Here is a 25448-nt window from a genome sequence, read left to right as displayed (position 1 = left end):
AGGGTCTCCTCTCCATTTGTCACTTTTTTTCTCTCCTTCTTTACCTCCCCCACTACATCCATCTCCAGCTCTGGTCTTTTCCGTCCAGCTTTCTTCCATTTTTTTTCTGCCCCTCTATCCATTCAGATTTCATTCACATTATCCAGTCTTCAAGCTCCCTATTTTTACTGCATCCACCTACAGCTTTCTATCTCTTTCCCTCACTCTGGCCCTTCCGTTCTTCTTTCTCTGTTCCCCAGTCTTTCATCTAATCTTTCCTTTTCCTCTCCTGCCATTTAGCATTTTATCTTTCTCTACCACCTGCCATCCAGCATCTTCTGTGTGTGTCTCTCTCCCCTGCCATCCAGCATCTCCTCTCATCTTTCTGACTCTCTGTCTTTCTCTTCCCTCCCACTTCCCTGTACCATTGAACACTGCCCAATCTCTCTCTCTCTCTCTCCCCCCCCCCCATACAGTACTGTCTGTCTCTCTCTCTCTTCCCCTCCGCTATCTAGCATCTCCTCTCTGTCTATTCTCCCCCTACCCCCGCCATCCAGCATTGCCTGTCTCTTTCCCCTTGGCATGCAGCACTGCCCCTGTCTCTCTCTCTCTCTCCTGCTCCCCTGCACCATTCAGCATTGCTCCTGCCTCTCTCTCTCCTGCCCATTCAACATTGCCCCTCTCTATCTCCCCCTTCTACCCAGTATTTCCCCTTTCTGCTGTCTCTCACTCTCTCCAGCCCATCTAGCATTGGATGTGTGCATGTGTCTCTCTCCCTTCCCATCCAATATTGTCCCATCTCTCGCCCCCCCCTTTCCCCCAGCGCTACCTCATTCTCTCCTCCTTCCCTCCCATCCAATCTTGTTCTGTTTCTCTCTCCCTCCTCCCCCATCCAGTATTGTCTCTCCCTCCCCTACTCCATTACTACTATGTAACACAATTTTGATCCTTCCCTCCCAATGACACCTATGCTGGGACCGCACTGGTAAACAGTGAAGGACCATAGCTCTCTAAGCACTGCTACTGCTTCTTCTGTCAGTCCCACCTCTTTTGATGTAAACTTCAAGGACTGGCAGAGGAGGAAGCAGTAGCATCGCGTAGAGAGCTATGGTCCTGTACATCTCTGATGGTCGTTTACTAGTGTGAGTCCAGCACTGGTGTCAATGGCAAGGAAGGATAGCAGCAGTGGGATGGGGCAAGAAAGACTGTTTCTGGTGGGTGGGGAAGGTTGTGGTTAGCGCTGAGGAGGCTTAGCCTACCCAAGCCTCTTATACGGGATGACTATGTGTGTGTGTGGGGGGGGGGGGATCTCAGATTGGTGGGGGGGGGGTCTGATTGGGGTGGGGAGAGAAATAAGGAATCACTGCTACACGTGTATAATTTGTGGTCCTTTGACCTATGTGGTCTGAAATTCCCACTGTGAGGGAGTCTATACAACACTGCCCTTCGTCTTAAGGATACTTCTTTACAGTATCAAAGCCATCTTAAGGTCCATAGTCTCACCCAAGGGGGAAGTGACTTGGGAGGGATGAAGCCAGAAGAGCAGGAACTAGGAAGTATAAAAGCTACAGGCACAGCAAGGTTAAGGAGATCTAGAAGGCCTATGCCTCTATGTGTGAATTGCCACTGCTACAGTCAGGTAGGCCAAGCCTCACTTAGAACCTTGCAGATTTTGTGTTTTGATTGGAGTACTTGAGGGTGCTACTGTGCTGAGAGACAACAGTAGCCCTGCAGGAGAAGGTCACTCAAGGACATTGTTGCATTACGGACTAGTTTCATATTGCCTTTTTCTCCTACCTGTGAGTGGAACAGGGCCCCTGCCTACAGCTTTAATAAATGTTATTTTTCTTTATTTGCAATCACTATGTGGTTCTGTTTTACTCAGGCTCCAGGTCTCATCCTGGCTCACGCTACCACACCCACATAGATGCTGAAGTGCTGAACCTGACACATCTTTGTGGTGGGATGTTCGTCATCGACGTGCATTTCTGAAATGGGTCCTCCTGCCTGATGTAGCTGCTACATGGACATTCAGTCATGCATGTACATCCTTAGAACCTTGTGAAAGCTTAGATGCCCTGACCTGGATGTCTCACTTCGGTTTGTTCATCCTTTTTAAAATGCCACTCCAAATGTCTTAATAAAACTGCCCCAGAAAAGCTGCATATATCATGGCTAAAATAAAACCACAGATATTTACGCATGCTTGTGCACAATGTACACAAAGTAACATAGTAACATAGTAGATGACGGCAGAAAAAGACCTGCACGGTCCATCCAGTCTGCCCAACAAGACAACTCATGTGTGCTACTTTTTGTGTATACCCTACTTTGATTTGTACCTATGCTCTTCAGGGCACAGACTGTATAAGTCTGCCCAGTACTATCCCTGCCTCCCAACCACCAGCCCCACCTCCCAACCACCGGCTCTGGCCTAGGCCATATAAGTCTGCCCAGCACTATCCCCACCTCCCACCACCGGCTCTGGCACAGACCGTATAAGTTTGCCCAGCACTATCCCTGCCTCCCAACCTCCAGTCCCGCCTCCCACCACTGGCTCTGGCACAGACCGTATAAGTCTGCCCCGCACTATCCCCGCCTCCCAACCTCCAGCCCCGCCTCCCACTACCGGCTCTGCTATCCAATCTCGGTTAAGCTCCTAATGATCCATTCCTTCTGAACAGGATTCCTTTATGTTTATCCCACGCATGTTTGAATTCCGTTACCGTTTTCATCTCCACCACCTCCCGCGGTGGTGTGTACTCGCAACTGCACCATAGAAGTACATGCATTATTGTTATAGTGCAGTGATTCCCAAACTTTCTCAGTTCATGGTGCCCCTAGGCCACACATTGCCTCTCAGATCTCCGCCCACCCCCCACCCCCAATGGCGATGAGTCCTACCTTTTCTGGCGAGTATACCCAAGCCCTGCCAGCTGAAGAAGTCTGCTGCCCGAGAAACAAGCTCCATGCTGCCATGGAGCGAGTAAACTGGCAGCATGCTTCAGCCACCAATGCCAGCACTCCTGCACATGCTCTAGCTAGTATCTGCCCCTTCTCTCTAACCCTTTCATCCAGCGTATGTCCCCTCTCTCTCCCCACAGCCATCCAGCGTTTGACCCCCCCCCCAACTTCCATTCAGCGGCTGCTCCCTCTCCCCCCTTCCTTTCAGCATCTGCCCCTTCTCTCCTCACTTCTATCCAGCATCTGCCCCCTTCTCTTCCCCTCTCCCATCCAGCTTCTACCCCTTTTCTACCCTTCCATCCAGTGTCTGTCCCTACTCTTCCCGCTTCCGTCCACATCTGTCCCTTCTTTCTGATCTTTCCAACCAGTGACTGACCTCCTTCCCACCACCACCCTCGCTGCTGCTGCTGCTGTTCCAGACCAGCAGCGGCAATGGCAAAACAAAGGACAGCCACTGCGGAGCCTCACTGTATATATTCATGGCTGCTGGCTCTGCCCCAGAACAGAAAGTTACATCGGAGAGGTGGGACTGGCAGCCATGAATATGTACAGTGCACACAATGCTGCCTTTGTTTTGCCGCCGCCGCTGCTGCTGTGGTGGTCTGCAGCAGGAGCAGCAGAAGCGAGGGTGGCAGCGGGAGGAGGTAGGACAGGTTGCAGTGTGCCTGCTGCATGGCATAGAGAGAACATTGCCTTGGCATTCCTGTGGGTTTGTTGTGGCGCACAGTTTGGAAACTGCTGTTATAGTGCACAGTGCAAATTTCTATTTGCAATTATACAATGTATTTTTTTGCATGTGTATACTATCATATACATACAAAAATGCCTTTTTAGAATTACCCTCACTGTGTTCTTGCACACATTTACGTTTTTCTAGACCAGGTGTAAGTGTATTCAAGACCATTTGTGCACTGCTGGGCTGGTTCTGGGCACTTCATATACTGTAAAAATATATAAGCATCTACATTGCTTTATAAAACAGGCATTTTGGGAGGATTTTTCACATTACATAAGCATCCTTCATAAAATTAGCCCTCATTTGTCTCTGTACAACACTGTGAATATCTAGAGCGTGCTACACAAATGATTACTTGGCCCAATATCAGGCCACAGCGATCAGCGTTTGTTTTAAATGCTGGCCACAGTGCTTAACTTAAACCCAAACATAAACATTAATATCCGTGAATAATAATGAGCCATAATTATCCGGGTAACAGTGACATTCAACATCGTTACTCTTGCAACCACCCAGATAACTTAAGACAGCTTTTATGCAATCCTGAGATACCAAGATAGTTATCCAGATATTGGTGAAGAATGTTGGCTCCACCAGATAATGAAATTTATAGTTTTATATGGTAGTTGTTGGCTTTTATCCAGATAGCAGCACCTGTTATTAGATAAGTGTCGCTGTACAACAGGCCAAATAATTACAAATGGGTCAGTATTCAGCCGGAGCAGTCAGTATTTTTTAAAGCACTGCCTGCCATGGCTAAATTAAATTCAGATATTCTCCTGAATAACAAACCAGATAAAGTTAAGAGCTTTTTTGTCATCTTAACTTAGTGGACTAAGGGGGAACGTTATCAACATGGGTTACCAGGGTCTCATTGCATAAAATGGACTTGTGGTAAAATAACCTGTCTTAACGGTAGCCCATGTTGATAACGTCCACCTTAAATATTGCCACTATCAGGATAACTCCTAACTTTGCCCAGCACCACTCGTGGACCTTCTCGGCATTATCTGGATAGTGCCGCTGAGTATCCACTGCTAGGTCCGACTATACCACTATCCATAAAACCTTGTAAATTTACACCTCAGACACATCATCCATAAATCTCACTCTTTGGGCATTCTACCCTTGGCATCTCTGGTTTATACCAGAGGCAACAGAGAGTGAAAATGATTTACCAAATTTCCCTGGTTCTTAACCCACTGCTGCAGAGCTGCCAAGTTACCCAGTTCCAGGAGGGAGAAACTTTGGCCAATCCTGATTTTGAATTTACATCCCAATTCCCTGTTCTATTTGCAGTTCTTGATATCTAATTGAAATCAGCTCTTCAGGTCCCATAATGTGCCAGGACAGTTTATGGAGAACCCAGAACTGACTCAGAATGTCCCTCCTTGTACTGGAAAACTTGCCAGCTCTCCAGCACTAACCATTAGATCACTCCATTCAAAGCATGTGCTTCCCATACTCACTGAAAAACTATTACTATCGCCATGCCCAGAGCTAAGCTATGCAGTTTTCCCTGCTACTTCTCAATAAGTGAAATGTGATGATGGGGGGAGGGGGCACTGGTGAGAAAAGAAGTGTGGGGGGAGCGGAAGGCCCAAGATAGGGGGGGGGCCCACAAATATAGTGTAAATCCAGTTTGCATGGGAAAATGCTTAGTATATAGGCCCTCATATTATTGTTAACCCGTATATTATATTCTCCTCCACATTTGATTGCCAAACCATCAATATTCTTTTAGCTTTCAAAACTGTACATACGAAAAAGTCTGCTGAGTAATTTGGACAATCCTTATGCAGCAGCAGCTCAAACTGTAGAATGTCACAAATATTCACATACCTAGATAGCAAGAGTTTACCCTGGAGTTTCAAATCAGCTGCACAATCATCTGATCGACAATTCCTCTCAAAAATGGTCTGTGAAAGATAGAAAATGTTTCATATGAGCTTAAATGCCTTATGTTAAACAACAAGACACACTAGCCCAATCAATGTCTTCCGTACACAATGGCTGATGTACAAACCCACAAAAGTTTCACACCTTAAAGTAAAATTTTCCAATATTTAACTATGGGATGCAAACAAGCCCCTGACACCAACGCTTCGGACCTGGCTCCAAAAATCTTTTTTCTCTGAGCCTCTCTGGCCAACTGTGTTCTCTTCTTCATGTGAAGACAGAGAATACAGTTTGCAGGGGTATGATGAGGCCTCAAAATGGGTGTCCTCAGGACTGGACTGACCATTGGAACAACAGGACAATGCCTGAGGGCCCAGAGCAGTAGGGGGCCCACTCTCCCCTAGCTTCCATCTAATTTAATCATTTTTGATAGGTGGTTAGGGGCCCATGGCCCTTATTGCCCGAGGGCCCAAAACACTGTCAGTCCACCCCTGGGTATCCTTGCCAGAGATGGTCCTGTTGCACCGAGTGAAACGCTTAAAGCTACCGGGAACTTCTGATGACATGAAAGGAAAAACAGTTGTGGCCAAATCAAATGACTCAATGGTGCTAAACATAGGGAAGAGAACCAAAAAAGAGAAATGGGAAAAACCCGACTGAAGCTCAGGCCTAAACGCAGCCTAGCAAGCACGGTAAAAACAAAGAAAACGTAGAAAAAAGGCAAAAATAATCTAAAATAATATATGGAGAAGGATAATATAAGGCAAACCCTGAAAAGGTAATAAGAGAAAGAGAAAAAAGGAAGGCACAAAAAGACCAACTGAACTAGCTATGAGGAGCTGATAACGACACATCCTCTCCTCACCACAGAAAAAAAGAGAACTGCTGGTCCCTCACTCTTGCAGCAGGGCACTCGCACATGCATGATGGAGTGCGTCTCATGCTCAAACATGTTACAAAGCTATGGATTGTCAACATGGACCCACATTACCCATCTGTTATAGGCCTCTTGTCCTCGGAGAGCTCCTAATTACTGCCAATTAAGGGCTTAATGCCAATAATTGGTTGTGATTGCCTAATTAGCACCCAAAATTATGCACCCAACTTTGGGTAACCCAGTGGCGTAGCCAAGGGTGGGCTTGGGTGAGCCCAGGCCCACCCACTTTGGGCTCTGGCCCACCCAGTAGCAGCACACCTATGATGTGGCTTGCAGAGATTCCCCAAGTCCCACCAGTTGAAAACTCCCAACAACTGTCCTTCCTGCATACCTTGTAAATAGCAGATCTTCGCCTGCAGCGAGCAGCAGCTGTTACATATTACTCACACCAGCCCCACAGCCTTCCCTCTGACGTATTCCTGCCTATGCAGAAACAGGAAGTTGTGTCAGTGGAAGGCTGTGGGGCCAACATGAGTGTATTAGTTGCTGCTCACTGCTGGTGAAAATCTGCTATTTAAAAGATATGCGGGAGAGGGGGGATGTTTTGAGAGACCATATGACTGAAACCACTGAAACTCTCCTAAATATTAGAATCTTTGGTAAATTCAACTAGATACTACACCAGTCCAAAGAAAAAAGAACTAATCATGTGTGCAGCGTGCACCTGTGGGACTCGTTGTATTATTCAAAGAACAATTTTTTGAAAAAATACAACGAGTCCCACAGGTGCACGCTGCACACATGATTAGTTCTTTTTTCTTTGGACTGGTGTAGTATTGAGAGACCATATAGCATGCAGGTGAGAGAAGGAGAGACCAAATCACCTGTGGGATGGGACGGGATTCTTCTGCCCACCCATCTTAGGCCCAGGCCCACCCAAAATTGGGTGTCTGGCTACGCCCTTAGGGTAACCTATACAGAATCTGGGGGATAAGCAACTATGAGTCTTTATAAAAGTGCCCCACAAAAGCAACCAAAATTGTTGCGACAATGAACTTGTACATATTTATACCTACTCGAGAGAAAATGTAAATATATCCACATAAAGTCTTATGTAAATCACAGCTCTATTGCTGAATCTGCCTACACCAAAGTCACATAAAAGTATGCACATTCGTGTCATCATGAGTGCTTTCATGCAAGGGCCGAGGGGAGGGTAATTTTATGAGGGTTTTTTTAATGCACCTGTATTGCCAAATACACACAAAAGAGCCTTTATAAAATTATATCAAAAGGACAAAATTGACTGAAGATTTTTTTTTACCTAAGCTTCAAATAGTATTTCAAAACAAGATAGGTGCACTGCAGTTAATACAGTATATTGTTTGAAAATATGGGGACAAATATTCAGTCAGCAGCATTGAGCGCTTTTAGCCACTGCCAATGGTATCCCTAGATAGTCAATGCCGGGCCATGTCCAGGCACCAGAACTGAATATGTGGGTTGTGAAGCTGGCTCTTTCTTATGCTGTTAAGTGCAATACTTAGCACTTAGCTACCTAAGCAATACCATATAAACATAGGACTGTGTTTTATACGGTTCAATTTGGGCATTTCACTTAGGCGGTTAAGTGCTGACTCTGGACCGCCCACAAAATCGTCGGCTTTGAGTTTAGCAGTCAGTGGTGATATTCAGCGGCACTAACCGGTTAAGTGCCATTGAATATCAGCCGACAGCCCTAAACAAGCAATGTAAGGGGCCAGAAGCCTCTCCTGGCTGCTTAAATTGCTTGAGTACTGACCCCATGACTGTTAGAGGCATCTGTATTGCTAAGAATATTAATGTTCAACTGTTTGATTTTGGCTTCTGAATACCCTTAACATAAGAGGAGGAATTATCTTACTACCAGCAATAAAAGATGCACATTCAAGACTGTACAGACTCTTTCTATCTGCACCCTTCACCTTCACCCAAACATCTGAGGAGCATCTCCAATTCAAACAAGCATCTTACTGAGCACTAAGCAGAAGTCTGACGTGGTCCCTTGATGCTTGAAGGCCAAGACAAGCAATTAATTTGCCAAGAATTCTCTTACATCTAATTATATGCACTAGTGCTAACCTAAGCACATTATTTTTGCATTGTGAACCCTATGGAGAATGCAACTCAGAGGAATATTTTTTTTGTTACATTTGTACCCTGCACTTTCCCACTCATGGCAGGCTCAATGCAGCTTACATGGGGCAATGGAGGGTTAAGTGACTTGCCCAGAGTCACAAGGAGCTGCCTGTGCCTGAAGTGGGAATTAAACTCAGTTCCCCAGGACCAAAGTCCACCACCCTAACCACTAGGCCACTCCTCCATGCCACATATAATACAGCATAAGGAAAAATGAAGGGGGGCTGAGTTCTGACAAAAGTTTTAAAGGTTTCTGTCCTCAGATGAAACATGGGCATGACAGGAGACCAAAGAAACTCATCTTCATAACCCTGTAGGGACACTAGGAATAAATATTAGCCTTGATATTGAGCCCACTGCCGTCCATGTTTTTACATGCCAGCCACCACAGGTAAAATGAATTTGGATATTCAGTGGCAGTATCCAGATAGTGGCTGTCACTAAATACCTGGAGTTCGTCGTACTGACCAGTTATAGCCTCTGGTTAGTGATATTGTTCAGATCAATTAACTGGGTAGCTATCCATTAGGCACCTACACAACCTATACAAAGTCATGTTCCTTATTAAGACTGTACAGTTTATAGTATTTAATTTATTAGTCAGCCTTGTTCACAGTAGTCTTTTTGGATTTTTTTCTGATAACACTTTTCTTCCTCAGGTGGAGACACCGAGCACCAAGTGGGTAATGAACCAACGTCAGACTGCCCTCAGGATGCTCCAGCTAGGTTGGTGGGGGTGCTACAAAGGCAAAATTAAAATCAAGGAAAAACAATAATATATCATGTCAATGTGAAGGTCATCTAATAATCTAACCAGTGCTGTTTTAGTCCTGAATCCTACACAAAACCACCTCTGAAAGGGGTCCATGAAATTTCCATTCTCTAAGTGATGTGGGGCCCTTTTACTAAGCCGCATAGGCGCCTACGCACACCCAACCTGCGTCAATTTTGAGTTACCGCATGGCTACCGTGTGGCCCTTGCGGAAATTTCATTTTTGACGCGTGTACGCTATGCACCCCAGAAAATATTTGTATTTTCTGGCACGCAGGCGGTAATCGGGCAGTAATCGGGATTTTATGCACGTAGACCATTACTGCCTACTTACTGCATGAGACCTTACCGCTAGGTCAATAGCTGGCGGTAAGGTCTCAGGCCCAAAATGAACGTGCGGCAATTTTCACTTTGTTGCACATCCATTTTCAGCAAAAATAAACAAAAAGGCATTTTTACAGGTGCGCTGAAAAATGATTCTGCGCACGCCCAAAACACGCATCTACACTACTGCAGGCCATTTTTCAGCATGCCTTTGTAAAAGGGCCCCTGTATTAATTGTGCTGTTAGAATTACTTCTCAGTAACCTTACTGGAAAAATGCTAAAACCCAGTAGAAGTTTAAACAGTAAATGTTTAATCTGTTTACCTCCAGAATGCAAAAAGCTACCACAGATCTCAGGGAACTCAGTTACCATTTAATATGGATTTTCACAAAATCATAAAACGGAGTAACTCTTTAGCAAATCTGTTCTGTTATGTCCTAATCAACAGGCTGTAGTGTCAGTCTAAATTCTGTGCATTTTCAGGTGGAAATATACCCCCCCCCCCAAAAAAAAAAAAAAAAAATTAAATACCATGGTCAGGATTGGATTTAAACACTGGCCATGGTGTTTAAATCTATACTTAAATATTCAGCACTGGCCAATACCCAGAAGTCAGTGTTGAATATCCAGGTATAGAGTGACTGCTGGAAGTTGTTTGGGTACCACAAATATTAAGTGCTCAGAATATCACCTGTACCCAAATAATGCTGGGGTGATCAGAGAATATCTTCAGCTGTTGAGAACCTGGGCATGGCTCCGATGAGCAGCACTTATGAGCGTACTAGCGATTTCTACCAGGACAAGTGCTGCTGCATATTGGACATATGAAGTCTAGTTTATTAGTACTAAGATCCAATATCCAAAATTATAATCTGAATCCTGTACACTAATGTTAAAATGAGAAGATTCTTTGAATTCTACTGCAGTCTTTGGTGCTATGCTGCTGGAAAAAAACACCCTTGAAGTTAAGATTAAGAATCATTCATCTCCATTTCCCTCCTCCCACAGGAAAATAAATTAATGGCAATTACGTAGAACAACATCTAAACACCTGCTGCTAGACCTCAAATTGAAATTCATGCTAGGACTGCTTATCTGGGTTCCCACCCTGACATAACCTGCTGTGGCTAAAAGATTTAAAGGTGGATCCCTTCCCGGTTTCCTGTGCTGGACCCTGCACAGATACTGTGCTCCGTCTGATCCAAGGTTACACAGGATACAGCGCAGTGAAACAATTATTTGTCATTCTAACAGAGGTAGAACAATCTGTCCTTTGTGTGGGTACATGAGAATCACTATTTTACAGTGCTGTCTGCTTTTGTTTTCTGAAATTATCCTAAATATGGAAATCACAGCAAAGGGCCCTGTTCAGCAGCATGTGGGACTACTTTAGCTGGTGAAGGCCAGGATCAGGAAAAAAAACCAAATAAATCCATTCAATCTAAAGCTATTTCTAAAGGCCTATTAACTAAATTGTGCTAAGGTCTTGCACTTAATGTGTGTCAACAGCCAATGTTAAGGCACAGGGTGTAAGAGGTTGCACTTAAGTTTCAGTACATTAAAGCTGCTATACACTAGTACGTATTCCATAATGGCTTAGACGTGCTCAAAAGTCATTAGAGAATACGTAACAAGTGAGGCTTTTTGTGGCTCCTAACATATGGTGCCAATTTGAAGGGCTTATTTTCAAAAGCCTCTAAGTCCAATGCAACAAATATTGACTTAGCTAGTTTTGGAAATAAGCCCTTCATTTCTAGAATTGCCCCATAGTTTATACTGGAGAACTGCCCTTTTATTTTATATGATGATTATGAACAATAGTATACAAGCAGTTCCAGTACTGTTATGAAAAATCCATGGTTCTGGTAATATTGAAACTTAATTAGATGCCAACAAAATTCCTCAATAATATTATCTTTGGATTAGTTTTCTGCCACTTCATTCTATTTTGTGGTTTTTTTTCCTCTTTCATTTTTGCCCCCTCAGCCAGCTGTATGAACCCAATCATATCTTATCAAAGTAATGTACTTGTCTTGAGCATGTTATGCATTCCCTAGAGTGACTTGATTACATTTTATCACATTCTGTCACGAGGAAACCTCTTTGCTGATGACAAATGTTTTGTGTAAAAACAACAACTATTACCAAATCTTGCACATTTTTTTCAATTAACTTTGCTGTGATCACATTGAAGCTGCCCTTTTGTTAACCATATTATATCATTCCCTGATGTACTAAGTCAGTAATGGAACCACTGCTTCTCTTGACAAGAAGACAGTCCCATTAAATGCCCCTGTCTAATCCGTGTCAATTTCTTAATAGTACTATCATTGCAGGTTATTAAATATTGCTACTTACAAGAACTAGGTAATAGATTTTAAAAATGCACTATTCATTGAAGTGCTTCCAGATAAAGGTCAATAAATTGTATAATCTGTTATCTTCAATATTTTCAGACAAGATATCTGGAGATATTTCTGCTTAGATGAATTAAAGAAAAGTTAATCCGTTCTCTCTCTGTCTCTTTTTTTTTTCTAGTTTAAGCTCTAATTTGTTTTCTCTAAACATCTTTGGGGGCTATTCTATAATGAGGACCAAGAGCTGGGCACCAAGATGCATAGCACCAAGGGCTAGACTCTATATATGACTCCAAAAAAGCACTATTCTATAAGCCACACTTAAAGTTAGGGGCGGTTTACAGAATAGTGCTTATGACACGGAATCGCGCCTAATTTTTGGTGTGGCCATTTGCACCAACTGAAACACAGTGCAAATGTATGTGTCACTGGTCAGCCCATTTGCTGTTACGTGCCATGCAATTAGTGTGCCAATTTTATAGAATATTGCCAAGCACATACATGCATAAATGTTTGTGATGTCATTCATGCAAATAAGTGCACCTTTCTCTCAAATACCATACACAATTGCCCTGGGATTCTATTGTGCTGAGATTTCAATATGGAAACCAAAGTGTATTCCAAAACAATGTGCATAAATTAGTTAACAAGCTAATCAGTGCTGATAATGGGATGTTAACAAGCAATTATCAGCACTAATTGGCGTTAGAATTTACTTCTGTAACGTGGTGTGCATAAATTCACATATTTAAAAAGTGGGTGTGGTTGTAGGCATTTCTAAAATATATGTGTGTTGTTATAGAATACACCCACTCCATGCCTAGTTTAGGCGTCGGGATTTACACCAGGTTTTAGTTGACATAATTGACCGTGACTAAATTTAGACACGTAGACCAGCGCTCAGTGTATTCTATATACCGCATGTAACGAGTTCCAGAGCTTAACTATTCATTGAATGAAAAACTATTTCCTACTATTCATTTTAAAAGTATCACTATGTAGCTTTATGAAGTGTCCTATAGTCTTTGTAATTTTGAAAGAATAACAAATCGATTCATATTTACCCATTCTACACCACTAAGGATTTTGTGGAACTCTATTATATCCCCCCTCAGCCGTTTCTTCTCCAATCTGAAGAACCCTAACCTCTTAAGCCTTTCCTCATATGAGAGGAGTTCCATCTTCTTAATCATTTTGGTTGCCCTTCTTTGAACCTTTTCTAATTCCACTATATCTTTTTAAAGATATGGGGAGCAGAATTGTACACAATACTCAAGGTGCTTTCACACCATGGAGCAATACAGAGGCATTATAGTGTTATTTGTCTTATTTTTTATCCCTTTCCTAATAATTCCTAGCATTCTGTTTGCTTTTTTGGCTGCCAACATACACTTGGCAGAAGATTTCCTCATATTGTCCACAATAACAACTAGATCTTTTCCTTAGGTGCTGACACCTAAGGTGGAATCTAACATCAGATAACTATGATTTGGATAGTTTTTCCCACTGTGTATCACTTTCTATTTGTCCACATTAAATTTCATCTGCCATCTGGATGCCCAGTCTTCCAATTCTTCCTGCAATCTTTCACAGTACGCAATCATTATAATAAGATTGAATAGTTTTCTGTCATCAGCAAATTTAATCACCTCACTTGTTGGTCCCATTTCTACATCATTTATAAATATGTTAAATAGCACTAGTCCCATTATAGATCCCTGGGGCACTCCACTATTCACCCTCCTCTACTGAAAGAAATATCCATTTAACCCTATCCATTAACCAGGTCCTAATCCACAGCATAACACTGCCTCCAGTTGTATGGCTTTTTAATTTTCTCAGGAGTCTCTCATGAGGGACTCTGTCAAAAGCTTTCTGAAAATCTAGACACAATAAATTAACCAGCTCACCTTTATCCACATGTTTATTCAATTATTCAAAGAAAAGCAAATTGGTGAGGCAAGACTTCCCCTTGGCTGAATCCCATTAAACCATGTTTGTCTTCATATTCAGTAATTTTATTCTTTATAATACTTTCCACTATTTTGTCCAGAACTAACGTCAGGCTTGCAGTCTGTAATTTCCCGGATCGCCCTTGGAACCCTTTTTAAAAATAGGCTTAACATCAGATATCTTCCATGATTTTAATGACAGGTTACAGATCACTAAAGGCATATCTGCAATTTCATGTTTCAGTTCTTTCAGTACTCTGAGGTGTATTCCATCGAGTCCAGGTGATTTACTACTCTTTAATTTGTCAATTTGTACATCTTCCATGTTCACTGAGATTTCTTTCAGTTCCTCCGCATTGTCACCCTTGAAAACCATTTCTGGTACAGGTAAATTTTTTACATCTTCTTCAGTAAAAACTGAAACAATTAATTCATTCAGTATCTCTACTATGACCTTGTCCTCCCTGAGTGCCCCTTTTACTCCATGATGATCCAAAGGTCTCAAGGATTCCCTCACAGGCTTTCTGATTCTGATATACCTGAAAAGTTATGACTACCAGTTTTTTCCTCTGTGGCAAGTTTCTCTTTGTATTCTCTTTTAGCCTTATCAATATTTTGCATCTACCTTGCCAGTGCTTATGTTGCTTCTTGTTTTCTTCATTCAGATCCTTTTTTCCATTCTTTGAAGGATGTTCATTTAACTTTAATAGCCTCTCACTTCTCCCTTTCAAGTTTAAACAAAATTTTATCAAACCACCAGTCAAAAGTAACAGAGTATCAAACTTTTGAGTTGTTCATTATTTTGCAATACATCTCAACATCACCTCCCCCATCTTACCCCCTATTAGTGTTAAACAATTGTTAGTGAACAAATTTATAAAAGACAACAAAAAACTGAGATTGTTCAACAGTTGCACCCCCTGAAACCTCCCCCCAACTCCCTCCCTGCTCCCTTCTCCCCAACAAAACACACCCCATACAACCCAGATTCCAATACTGAAGGACTTCTTATAGCCTTCCAGAACACCTACAACATAATACTGTCCAATATATCCCCTCCAACCCCAAACCCAGACCCAAACTGATGACTAACTCAAAGATAAGGAAACCAATAACCCTCAACCCAGACTGAGCAGTGCAAGTACAATGTGGGCCAAGACATAGATAAAGCAAGAGAGGTACAAAGTAGCTCAGAACCTGCAAATCTACCACTCCTCTCCCCCTCATCCCTACTACCAACCCCCCTTAAACTTCAAAATAACAGAGCGAACCTTAGCTCCCACCATTATACAATAAGTGGGATCTCTCCATCTCATCTCCAAATCCCCCCATCTCTCAAAGTCTCGTTCCGAGCACCACTCTCCAATCCAACACCACCAAAGCAACAATAATTCTACAAAAAAAAACCAATCCCAACCCAGGCCTGAGATTATAACTGTCTACAGGGCCCATCCAAAATACTCATGATGGAATTCCTTGCTCTTGGAGAAAGGGAACAAAGATAAAGATCCCAAACCGACAGGAAGAGTTTTTTACATTTAGGAATGCCCCTTAACCCTCAAGATTCCAAAACACAGCAACCTCCTAATATGAAGGTGACTCAGTTTGCAACAGTGGCGTAGCCAGACCTGACATTTTGGGTGGGCCCAGAGCTAATATGGGTGGGCACTATGTATATATAGGTGTGAGTAGTTTTTTTTGGGGATCCTAAATCATTTTTAATAAACAGTCTGCCCAACAGCTGTCCTACAGCAACATAAACCACATACATATTCGGAACCTATGTTGCAAACCTTAAAACCACCATACCGAGAATACAAAACACTCAGGACCTATAGAGCAATTCTACCATACCATAAGCAGTTATTTCTACGAGTCACACAAGGAAAAGGAAAGCATCTTAAACACTACAGTGAGCACTAGAACATCAATTCACCTATTGTAAAACGAAACCAGATCTTCCCTTTCATCTTTCACCATTTTTCTTTTTTCCCTCCTTTTCTTTCCTTCCTTTCCCCTCTCTTCCATTTCCTTTTTTGACCCTTTCCACTTCCTGTCCTCATTTCTCTCTCCCCTTTTTTCTTCTTTTTACCCTTTCCATCCTTCCCCCTTCTTCTTCTTTTCCCTCCTCTCCTTCCCCCTTTTCTCCTTTCCCCTACCACCCTTTCTCCTTCCCCTTCTATCATGCCCTTTTTCTTCCACTTCTCCCTTTCCACCTCCTTTCTTTCCTCTTCCCCTCCCCTCCTCTTCTCACCTAGTAAAGGGCCACCAAAACAGACACCAGATGCAGATGTGATTCCATATGCCCCAATGAAAGGAGAGTTTAATTTTACTTCCATTGAATTTCAGTATATTCCATCTTTATAACACCAGGCTTTCCAATCCCAAAGGCAGATTACAGAAACAGTTAAGATCAAGGAACATTCTCACAGAAATTTTGCAATGTGTATTGTTTAGAACAGCATAGAAAAATGAGCATAAAATACAGAGAATTATAACTGCTGTTTCTACCAGCTATAATCACTTTTAAGCTGTTTTACTGATGTTCAGTTTTTATGATATTTACTTAAACCTAGATACAGGAAACGTTTAAATAAATTAAAAAGCTGCCAAATAAGTAAAAAGAAAACAAAATCTTAGGAAGGAACACCTCCTCTTCTGTTTTCTCCAACTTCCTGGCTGCCCTGTCTGTGCTGTGTCGGGGATGGGTCAGGTGAGCAGCTTCTGCAAGTGCCAGGGAGGTGGACTTGACCCGACCCATCCAATTCCAGGATCCATCATCCCCCACCCAGTAGCAGCCCACACCACACACACACAGTCAGCACCCGCCGCGGAAACTGTGTCGGTGGTCGCCTGGTCGCAGTCCCTACCTTAAGAAGAAGAGGCCTCATGCAGCCAACAGGCCAAGCCAGCGCCACCATTGCCGTCGTCGTCAAACAGCTGGGCTGCAAGGCAACAGTGAGTGCAGCCTGCACCACGGACCTGGCTGACTGGGCCTGTCATGGGAGACAGCCACCTGGAGCGTGGGGTGTGCGGCATTCTGTTACGGCGTGGCGGGCGGAGGGCGGGACACAGTGAGGGAAGGCCCGAAGACGATTTTCTTCTTTTGCAATGCACGCAGGGCAGACGCGAAGCGCTGCCTGTCAAATGGCTTCACTGATTTTTTTTTTAAGTGCCCGATTTTCCGAGCGCTGACTGGGTGGGCCTGAGTTGTGATTGGGTGGGCCCAGGCCCACCCAGGCCCACCCGTAGCTACGCCCCTGGTTTGCAACCAATGTCGAAGAACAAATTTCAATGTTATCACCCTGGATTTTTGGATTAATAATTTTGGGCCCATCCCCTGTATAGCTAATGCCCTGTTCCATCTAAGGACCAGTCACCATGGGTGAACACAATCATCTCACCAGTTATAGAGGACAGATAGTGAACAATAGCGTTGCAATAGGACTGCATTAATGTACAGCACCATAGCATATGCCCCCCCCCCCCCTCTAGAGTGCCCACATTTAATATATTGACAGAGAGTGGGATTCCCCATTTTAGAGAGTCGGTAAGGGGAAAAATATGATCTATGAAGAATCCTATACCAACATTCCCTGTATTCCAAATTAAAGAAAGTCTGGGGAATTCGTTTTATTATTATGGAGAAGTCAACATTACCCTCAGGCCTGTTCAATTCTACTTCCCACTGCCTATGAAGGTGTTCATAGCTTTTAGGGGATCCCTACATTTTAGAAGTTTTATGTCAAATGGAAATAGATAGTCTTCACTCGGTGTTTTGAAAGTAAGGTGTGCTGAAAAATGACTTGCGGTAGTGTAGGCGCGGGTTTTGGACACATACCAATTCATTTTTCAGTGCGCCTGTAAAAAAGGCCTCTTTTTTTGGCCAAAAATGGACGTGTGGCAAAAATCAAAATTGCCGCGCGTCCATTTTGAGTCTGAGACCTTACCACCAGCCATTGACCTAGCGATAAAGAATCTGGGCAGTAATGACCTGTGTGCGTCCGAAAATAAAAAATATTTTTCAGACGCACGTATTGGACATGCGCCAAAAATGAAATTACCGCAAGAGCCACACGGTAGTCGGGCAGTAACTCCATTTTGGCGTGCATTGGGTGCACGTAGATGCTTACGTGGCTTAGTAAAAGGGCCCCTCAGTTTGGCCAGAAAAGCAGTCAACGACTGAAGGTTGAGAGAAGCAAACTAAAGACCTAATTGGGAGTATGCATACTGATCTCCAGAATATTTATTTATTTCAGACTTTGTATGCCGCCTTTAACTGACAAGGCAGGACAAAGCAGTTTACAATCTACATTTACATTTAAAAAAAATCAATAGAAAAGAACTACAATTCATGAAAGGGTAGAAATCATTCATACCAAGACGGCCAATAGTTTCCTGAGACAATATTCAGTACAGGATACAGTACACTGGGACCCCTTACCCCAATCAAGTTGTATAAGCCTGGTTAAAAAGCCAGGTCTTAATAGCTCTCCTCGAATCAATAACGGGAGCAAATTCCAAAGCACTGGGGCAACAAAAAAGAAGGCACAGTGTTGAGTTGATTCATAATGTGCCAGTCGTGGGCTGGGTAAAACTAATCTATGGTCACTGAGAGAATGCAGTGATCGAAGAAGAATGTAAGATATGGTTAAATTCTGAAGGCAAACAGGTAGGAGGAGTAACCTAATGGTTAGTGCAGCAAACTTTGATCCTGACAACCTAGGCTCAATTCCCACTGCAGTTCCTTGTGACCTTCAGCAAGTCACCTAACCCTCCATTGCCCCCAGGTACAAAGAAACTTAGATTCTGAGCCCTCTAGGAACAGAAACAGTACCTGCATATAATGTGTACAGCACTGCATACATCTAGTAGCTCTATAGAAATGATTAGTAGTAGGTACACCCATACATTTAACATTGCACTTGCTCACATTAAACGTCATCTGCCATTTGGATGCCCAGTCTCCTAAGGTCCTCTTGTAATTTTTCATAATCTTCTTGCGATTTAAGAACTTTGAATAACTTTGTGTCAGCAAATCTAATTACCTCACTAGTTACTCCCATCGCTAGATCATTTATAAATATGTTAAAAAGCAGCAGTACCAGCACAGACCCCTGAAGAACCCGACTATCTACCCTTCTCCATTGAGAATACTGACCATTTAACCCTACTCTCTGTTTTCTATCTTTTAACCAGTTTTTAATCCACAATAGAGCACTACCTCCTATCCCATGACTCTCCAATATTCTCTGGAGTCTTTCATGAGGTACTTTGTCAAATGCCTTTTGAAAATCCAGATACACAATATCAACTGGCTCATCTTTATTCACATGTTTGTTCAACTATTCAAAGTAATGTACTAGATTGGTGAGGTAAGATTTCTCTTTACTAAATCCATGTTGGCTTTGTCTCATTAATCCATGCTTTTGAATGTGTTCTGTAATTTTGTTCTTTATAATAGCCTCTACTATTTTGCCCGGCACCGACGTCAGGCTCACTGGTCTATAATTTCCCAGATCTCCTCTGGAACTTTTTTTTTAATCGGTGTTACATTGGCCACCCTCCAATCTTCTGGTACCATGCTTGATTTTAAAGATAAATTACATATTACTGACTGATTGGCAGGCTGAAATGGCAGAATTAAATAACATGTCTAGAAGACTGCAAGTATATTAATAACTAGGAGTCTGTGCAGAAACTCAAGTGCTCACATTATCAGGTCTGGCTGGCAGACTATGCAGGGGACTAGCAATCATGCTAGTACTGGTAGCTGTTACATTATTACAAAGTTTTGTGGTTAGACCTGGGAGAAATGTTCTCTGTGAACTAAGAGGGGGATGTACACTCATCTGCCTAAAACAGTACAGTATAAATAAGGAAGATAACAAAAAGTGCTGGATAAGAAGAGATATCTTGTAAACGGTCCTGGTCTATACTGGTAGCTGGAACATATCCATAGAAAAGGTGGTGATTTGAATCATCAGCCCAATACCTTTTAATCTGGGGCCTGCATCAGTGGCCCATATAGGCCAGGATAGAATGTGACAGTATCAGCAGCACACATTGGATGGGCAAAAGTGGCAGCATCAGCGGTACACATGGGCCAAGGGAGGACGTGGCAGCATCAGTGGCCCACATGGGCCAGGGGAGAATGTTGCAGCATCAGTGGCCCACATGGCCTAGGAGAGAATATGGCAGCATCAGTGGCCCACATGGCCTAGGGGAGAATATGGCAGCATCAGTGGTCCACATGGCCTAGGGGAGAATATGGCAGCATCAGTGGCCCACATGGGCCAGGAGAGAATGTGGCAGCATCAGTAGCCCACATGGGCCAGGGGAGAATGTGGCAGCATCAGTGGCCCACTTGAGCTGGGAGTCAGTGACACACGTGGGCTGGGGGAGGGGAGTGGCAGTATCAGGGGCCAGGGGAGTGGGGGGAAGTGGAAAACAAGATGAAAGATTTTGAATGAGAAATGTAATGGAGTGGGATAGGACATTTTTGGAAGGCAAGAATAAAGGTGCCGTGCATACAGGCTAAAACAAAAGCCCTGTGTGCACCTATTCTAGCATTTTTGTTCCTTTTTGCTTGTATGTCACTAACATTTTTTATGTTCATATTCCTGCTCTTCTAAACTTAAATTTTCAAAGATATTCAAGCTGCAGGGATTAGAGGGAAAGAGAAAGAATTCTGATAATATTAAAACAACAAATCCTCTGAGTAAGGATTCTAAGACCTACATGTACTGCAAGAGCAGTGAGAGCCAAGGAGCAATCATGAATACAGAAAGGAGTAGAAACAGGTATAAATAAAAAAAAAAAACTTCACACATTTTCTTTATTAAAATGTGCAGAAAAAGCCATGTAGCTGAACAATACACCACCCAGGACAGAAATCCCTCCAGCTAAGATAAACACAGAAATATCTGGCACAGACGATTTGAAATATGAATGTGTGGAATTACCCTATATTGTTTTAGTAACTTATACAAAATCTAACTAGCATCCCACTAGTGCCGGAGGAAAGAAAAGTCAGTCAGAGTTCAGCTTCTTCGGAGGGGGTCATGTGATCCTTGACCTTGATAACTGCTTTGATTAGTTACAGCTGCGGCACCAATTACGCTGTATACAATCCTGTCCGTATAGGAGCAGAAAGAACAAAAGGGTATTGTGGAAAACAAGCAAACAAATAAAACCAAAAAGCAAAGAAAAGATTAAAGTGTTTCATCACAGCTTTTTCATTTTATAATTAGTAGAAAATAGTTCATTTGGCCAGAGCAGATATCGCAGAATTCGCGCTTTCTACAAGGAAGCCCTGGAAGACTGTAAATATCCTTAATCTTTTGAGTAGCCACTTGGGAGTAATTTTAAAATGACGAGTTTTTTTTTACATGTACATGCCTTTATATTCACATAAATGGTCTCATAAATTATCTCCACATACAAGTATACACTATGACTAGGCACATACTTACACGCAACCCCGGTGTGTTCGAGGTAGAACTATGACAACAGCAGGGCCAGAGTCACAAGGTACGCCTACATGAGTACATCAGGTACATACATTTACACGAGCTAATGTAAACTTATGCAGCCACATTGGAGCTACAATTTTAGCTATTTCTGTGCTAGTATTTCATAAAGATACATAGAGAGGCACTTTTGATATGATGTCTAAGTTGGACTTTGGACATTTTGCTCTAAACGTCCCAAATCCGAATGGGAAATATGGCCATTTTCGAAACAGCAATACATCTATCTTTGAGTTTTTGGTGTTTTTTTTTTTTTTTTAAATGACCACATGCAAGATGCTTTCATGCTCTGTGCGTTTATCTTTTTGGGCCATTTTCAAAACAAAAAAAGTCTAAGTGAAAAATGTAGAAAATCAAGCCATTGGGATGTAGGAGAAGTCAACATTCTTAGTAGACTGGCCACACAGACATCCCAGGAGAGCCATGGGTTACCTTAGGGGGCACTGAAGTGGACTTCATATAAAAACTCTCTGTACACCGCTACAGTAGTCCTTATGTCTGCAAGTGTCGCCTATATGTGGGTACAGTAGGTTTTGGGGGAGCATGGGAGGGCAAAACTTTCCACCACAAGTGTAACAGGTACAGTGGGATATCACTGGGTCCTCTCCTCTCTATAATGCACTCCACTGACCACTACACTACTCTAGGGACCTTCTTGCTGCTCTAATAGACCTGGCTATAACATCTGAAGCTGTCATAGAGGTTGGTAAGTAATATTTTTAATCACATCTTTGGAGGGGGGGTCAATGACCACTGGGGGAGTAAGGGGGGGATTCAACTAGTTATTTAGGGCACATTTTTGTGCCTTATTCATTTTAAAAACAGGTCTAGACCAAAATGTTGAAGTTTCAGCCCTAGACGTTTTCATTTTGTTCCTTTATGGCTGTAAAACGTCCAGGTGTTTGGAACGTCCTATGCCCACTCCTGAAATGCCCCAGCATATGCTCTTACATAGTAACATAGTAGATAATGGCAGATAAAGACCTGTAGGGTCCATCCAGTCTGCCCAACAGATCCCCCGAATTCTATAACTGTGCACAAATCGAAGAAACACCCCCGACCTGCCCATGCCACTCCCATGGCTATACCCCTTTTCGGATCCACACCAAAAGTTTCCATGCCCATCTTTATAGAATAGCAACTATAATGATATGCGCGTAAATTCCAATTATTGCCAATTAGTGATGATAATTATTAGCGCCCAATTATCGGTGCTAATTGGCTTGTTAAGCAATTAAATTGTGCGCACAATTTGGGCACGCATGACTTTGAGCGCTATATACAAAATTAGGGGGTTAACATCTATAAATTATTGATATTGATAGGTGACATCAATAACAAGTTTGCCTATGATGTAGCATCATGGAACAGAGTGTTCAGATGCAATGGCATTAGCAAGATCATTTCCAAACGCACTGAACATGGAACTGTAATCACCACCATTTGCCAGGAGCTAAGCAGGTACAAGACTACCTCTGAGCAATACCATCTTCTGGACCACCTCTCTCAGAAAAAAAGACATTCATGATACAAAGGTCACCTACACTATAAGAGGTACAGACTGATGATATGAATTCAGACTAGACAGAAGTAAGATGTCACTCCAGAGGATAGGGTTAAATGGCCATTTTTCTCAATGGAGGAGAGTGAATAGTTGAGTGCCGCAGGGATCTGTACTAGGATGAGTACTATTTAACATATTTATAAATGATCTGGAATCGGAACTTTGGAAGGCTAAGAGCTTTGAAAATATGCCTCTAGGCGTCCAAATGGCAGATAAAATTTAATGTGGGCAAATGCAGAGTGATGCACATTGGGAAGAATAATCCAAATCATAGTTACCTGATGCACCCAAGAAAAAGAGCTAGGTGTCACTGTAGACAATATGCTGAAATCTGCCCAAGTATGGACAAATTCCTGGAGGAAAAGTCCATAGTCTGCTATTGAGGCAGACCCAATATGGCTACTCTTATGGTCTTATGTTCTTATGTGTGCGGCGACAGCCAAAAATGCAAACAGGATGCTAGCAATTATAAGGAAAGGGATACAAAATAAGACCAAGAATATTAGAATGCCTCTGTTTCACTCCATGGTGCGACCTCAGTTTGCATACTGCATTCAGTTCTGGTCACCATATCTCAAAAAAGATATAGCAGAATTAGAAAAGGTTTAAAGAAGAGCGACCAAGATGATAAAGAGGGATGGAACGCCTCTCGTATTAAGAAAGGCTAAAAATGTTAGAGATCTTCAGCTTGGAAAAGAGACAGCTGAGGGGGGGTATGATTAAGGTCTACAAAATCCTGAGTGGTGTAGAACAGGTAAAAGTGAATCAATTTTTCACTCTTTAAAAAAGTACAAACACCAGGGGACACAAAATGAATTACATGGAAATCCTTTTAAAGCAAATAGGAGGAAATATTTTTTCTTTCAAAGAATAGTTAAGCTCTGGAACTCATTGCCAAATAATGTGGTAACAGCAGTTTGTGAATCTGAGTTTAAAAAAAGGTTTGGAGAAGTTCCTGGAGGAAAAGTCTATAGTCCGCTATTGAGATAGAAAAGGGGGAAGCCACTGCTTGCTCTGGCATCAGTAGCATGGAATCTTGCTACTATTTGGGTTTCTGTCAGGTACTTGTGACCTGGATTGGCCACTGTTGGAAACAAGATACTGGGCTAGATGGGCCATTGGTCTGACCCAGTATGGCTATTCCTATGTACAGCTGAAAAACCAGCATCATAGCCGGCGAGGTGCTCCATTGGGGCCGGTTCATTTTATTTAAGGTCCTGTTTGACTTGAGCACAGTTTAGGTTTGATTCTCACAGTAATGTAATAGATGATGGCAGTTATCCCTGCGCACTTCACTATAATATAAGTGGCTATGGAATGTTATCCTTCCAAGCCAGATTTGGTTTCTTCATATTTCACCGTCTTGGGTAAATGAGTGTGCAAAGCGCCTTGCTCAGGTCACTCCCTGCACCCCTCCCTCCCTCCCTTTCCAGTTCTGTACACTAAGCTCTGTAATAACTGAAGTAGCTCAATATCAGAGTAGCTGTTGCTTAAACATAACACTGTCTCCATCCTCGTGCCTCTGCACAGCTCCCTGCATCCTGCTCCGACTCTCTGATCAGCACTGGGAGTGTGCGGCTTGACAGACACCCCAGAGATAGTCTGTTAGTCTGCTGCAGCCAGTGCTTCTGCAAATTGTGATTGTGGTCTTTAAGTGGAGTGCCCTTTTTCTGAGTCAGAACATGGGACATGGAGCTCCCTCTGTAGCCATGTAGGTCACCCAGCCCTGAACTGGGCCAAGGATTATATGACCTTGCGAACTGGATAAATTCATTATTGCACTAAAGACTAAATCCATGATCGCCCATTTTTATCTAGCCTCCTTTGCAGAGCAGTTCTCCTACTGAGCTTCCCTCATAACATATTGTACATGGTTTCTCTATTTTCTTCCACATCTTTCTTGGAATATAGGCAGTGCTTTTTTTGTAGAAAAAAAGGTGCCGGTACTCATTATGGGTGGGGTCACCACATATGACCCCACCCCTGTTATAGCCACACCCACATTAGCCACACCCCTTATACCAGTCATGCACATATAAACAGAACTATTATACTACTATAGGAGAAAAAAATAACGTGATTTTTTTTCTTTATAAATAATTTCTGTAAGCTGTTACAGCTCCAGTATACCCAGTGCAAAATAAGACAGCAGATGTAAATTCTCAAATTGGACATATTCCAAACACTAAAATGAAAATAAAATGATTTTTTTCTACCTTTGTTGTCTGGTGACTTTGTTTTTCTATCCATATTGGTCCCAGTCTCTGATTCTGCTGCTCTCTATCTGTTCTCTTAACTCCGTTTCCAGGGCTT

General features: G+C 42.6%; 1 protein-coding gene across 1 annotated transcript in view; it reads right to left on the bottom strand.

Annotated features, from left to right (window-relative positions):
- Positions 1–25448, bottom strand: part of ITGA9 (integrin subunit alpha 9) — a 686274-nt gene that overhangs the window by 266691 nt on the left and 394135 nt on the right. The window contains exon 17 of the mRNA XM_030205631.1: positions 5522–5598. Within this exon, the coding sequence (XP_030061491.1) occupies positions 5522–5598 (77 nt within the window). The remainder of the gene's footprint in view (positions 1–5521; positions 5599–25448) is intronic.

Source organism: Microcaecilia unicolor, chromosome 1, assembly GCF_901765095.1.
Source record: "Microcaecilia unicolor chromosome 1, aMicUni1.1, whole genome shotgun sequence".
Classification (NCBI taxonomy): domain Eukaryota; kingdom Metazoa; phylum Chordata; class Amphibia; order Gymnophiona; family Siphonopidae; genus Microcaecilia; species Microcaecilia unicolor.
This window is presented reverse-complemented; position numbering and strand designations above follow the sequence as displayed.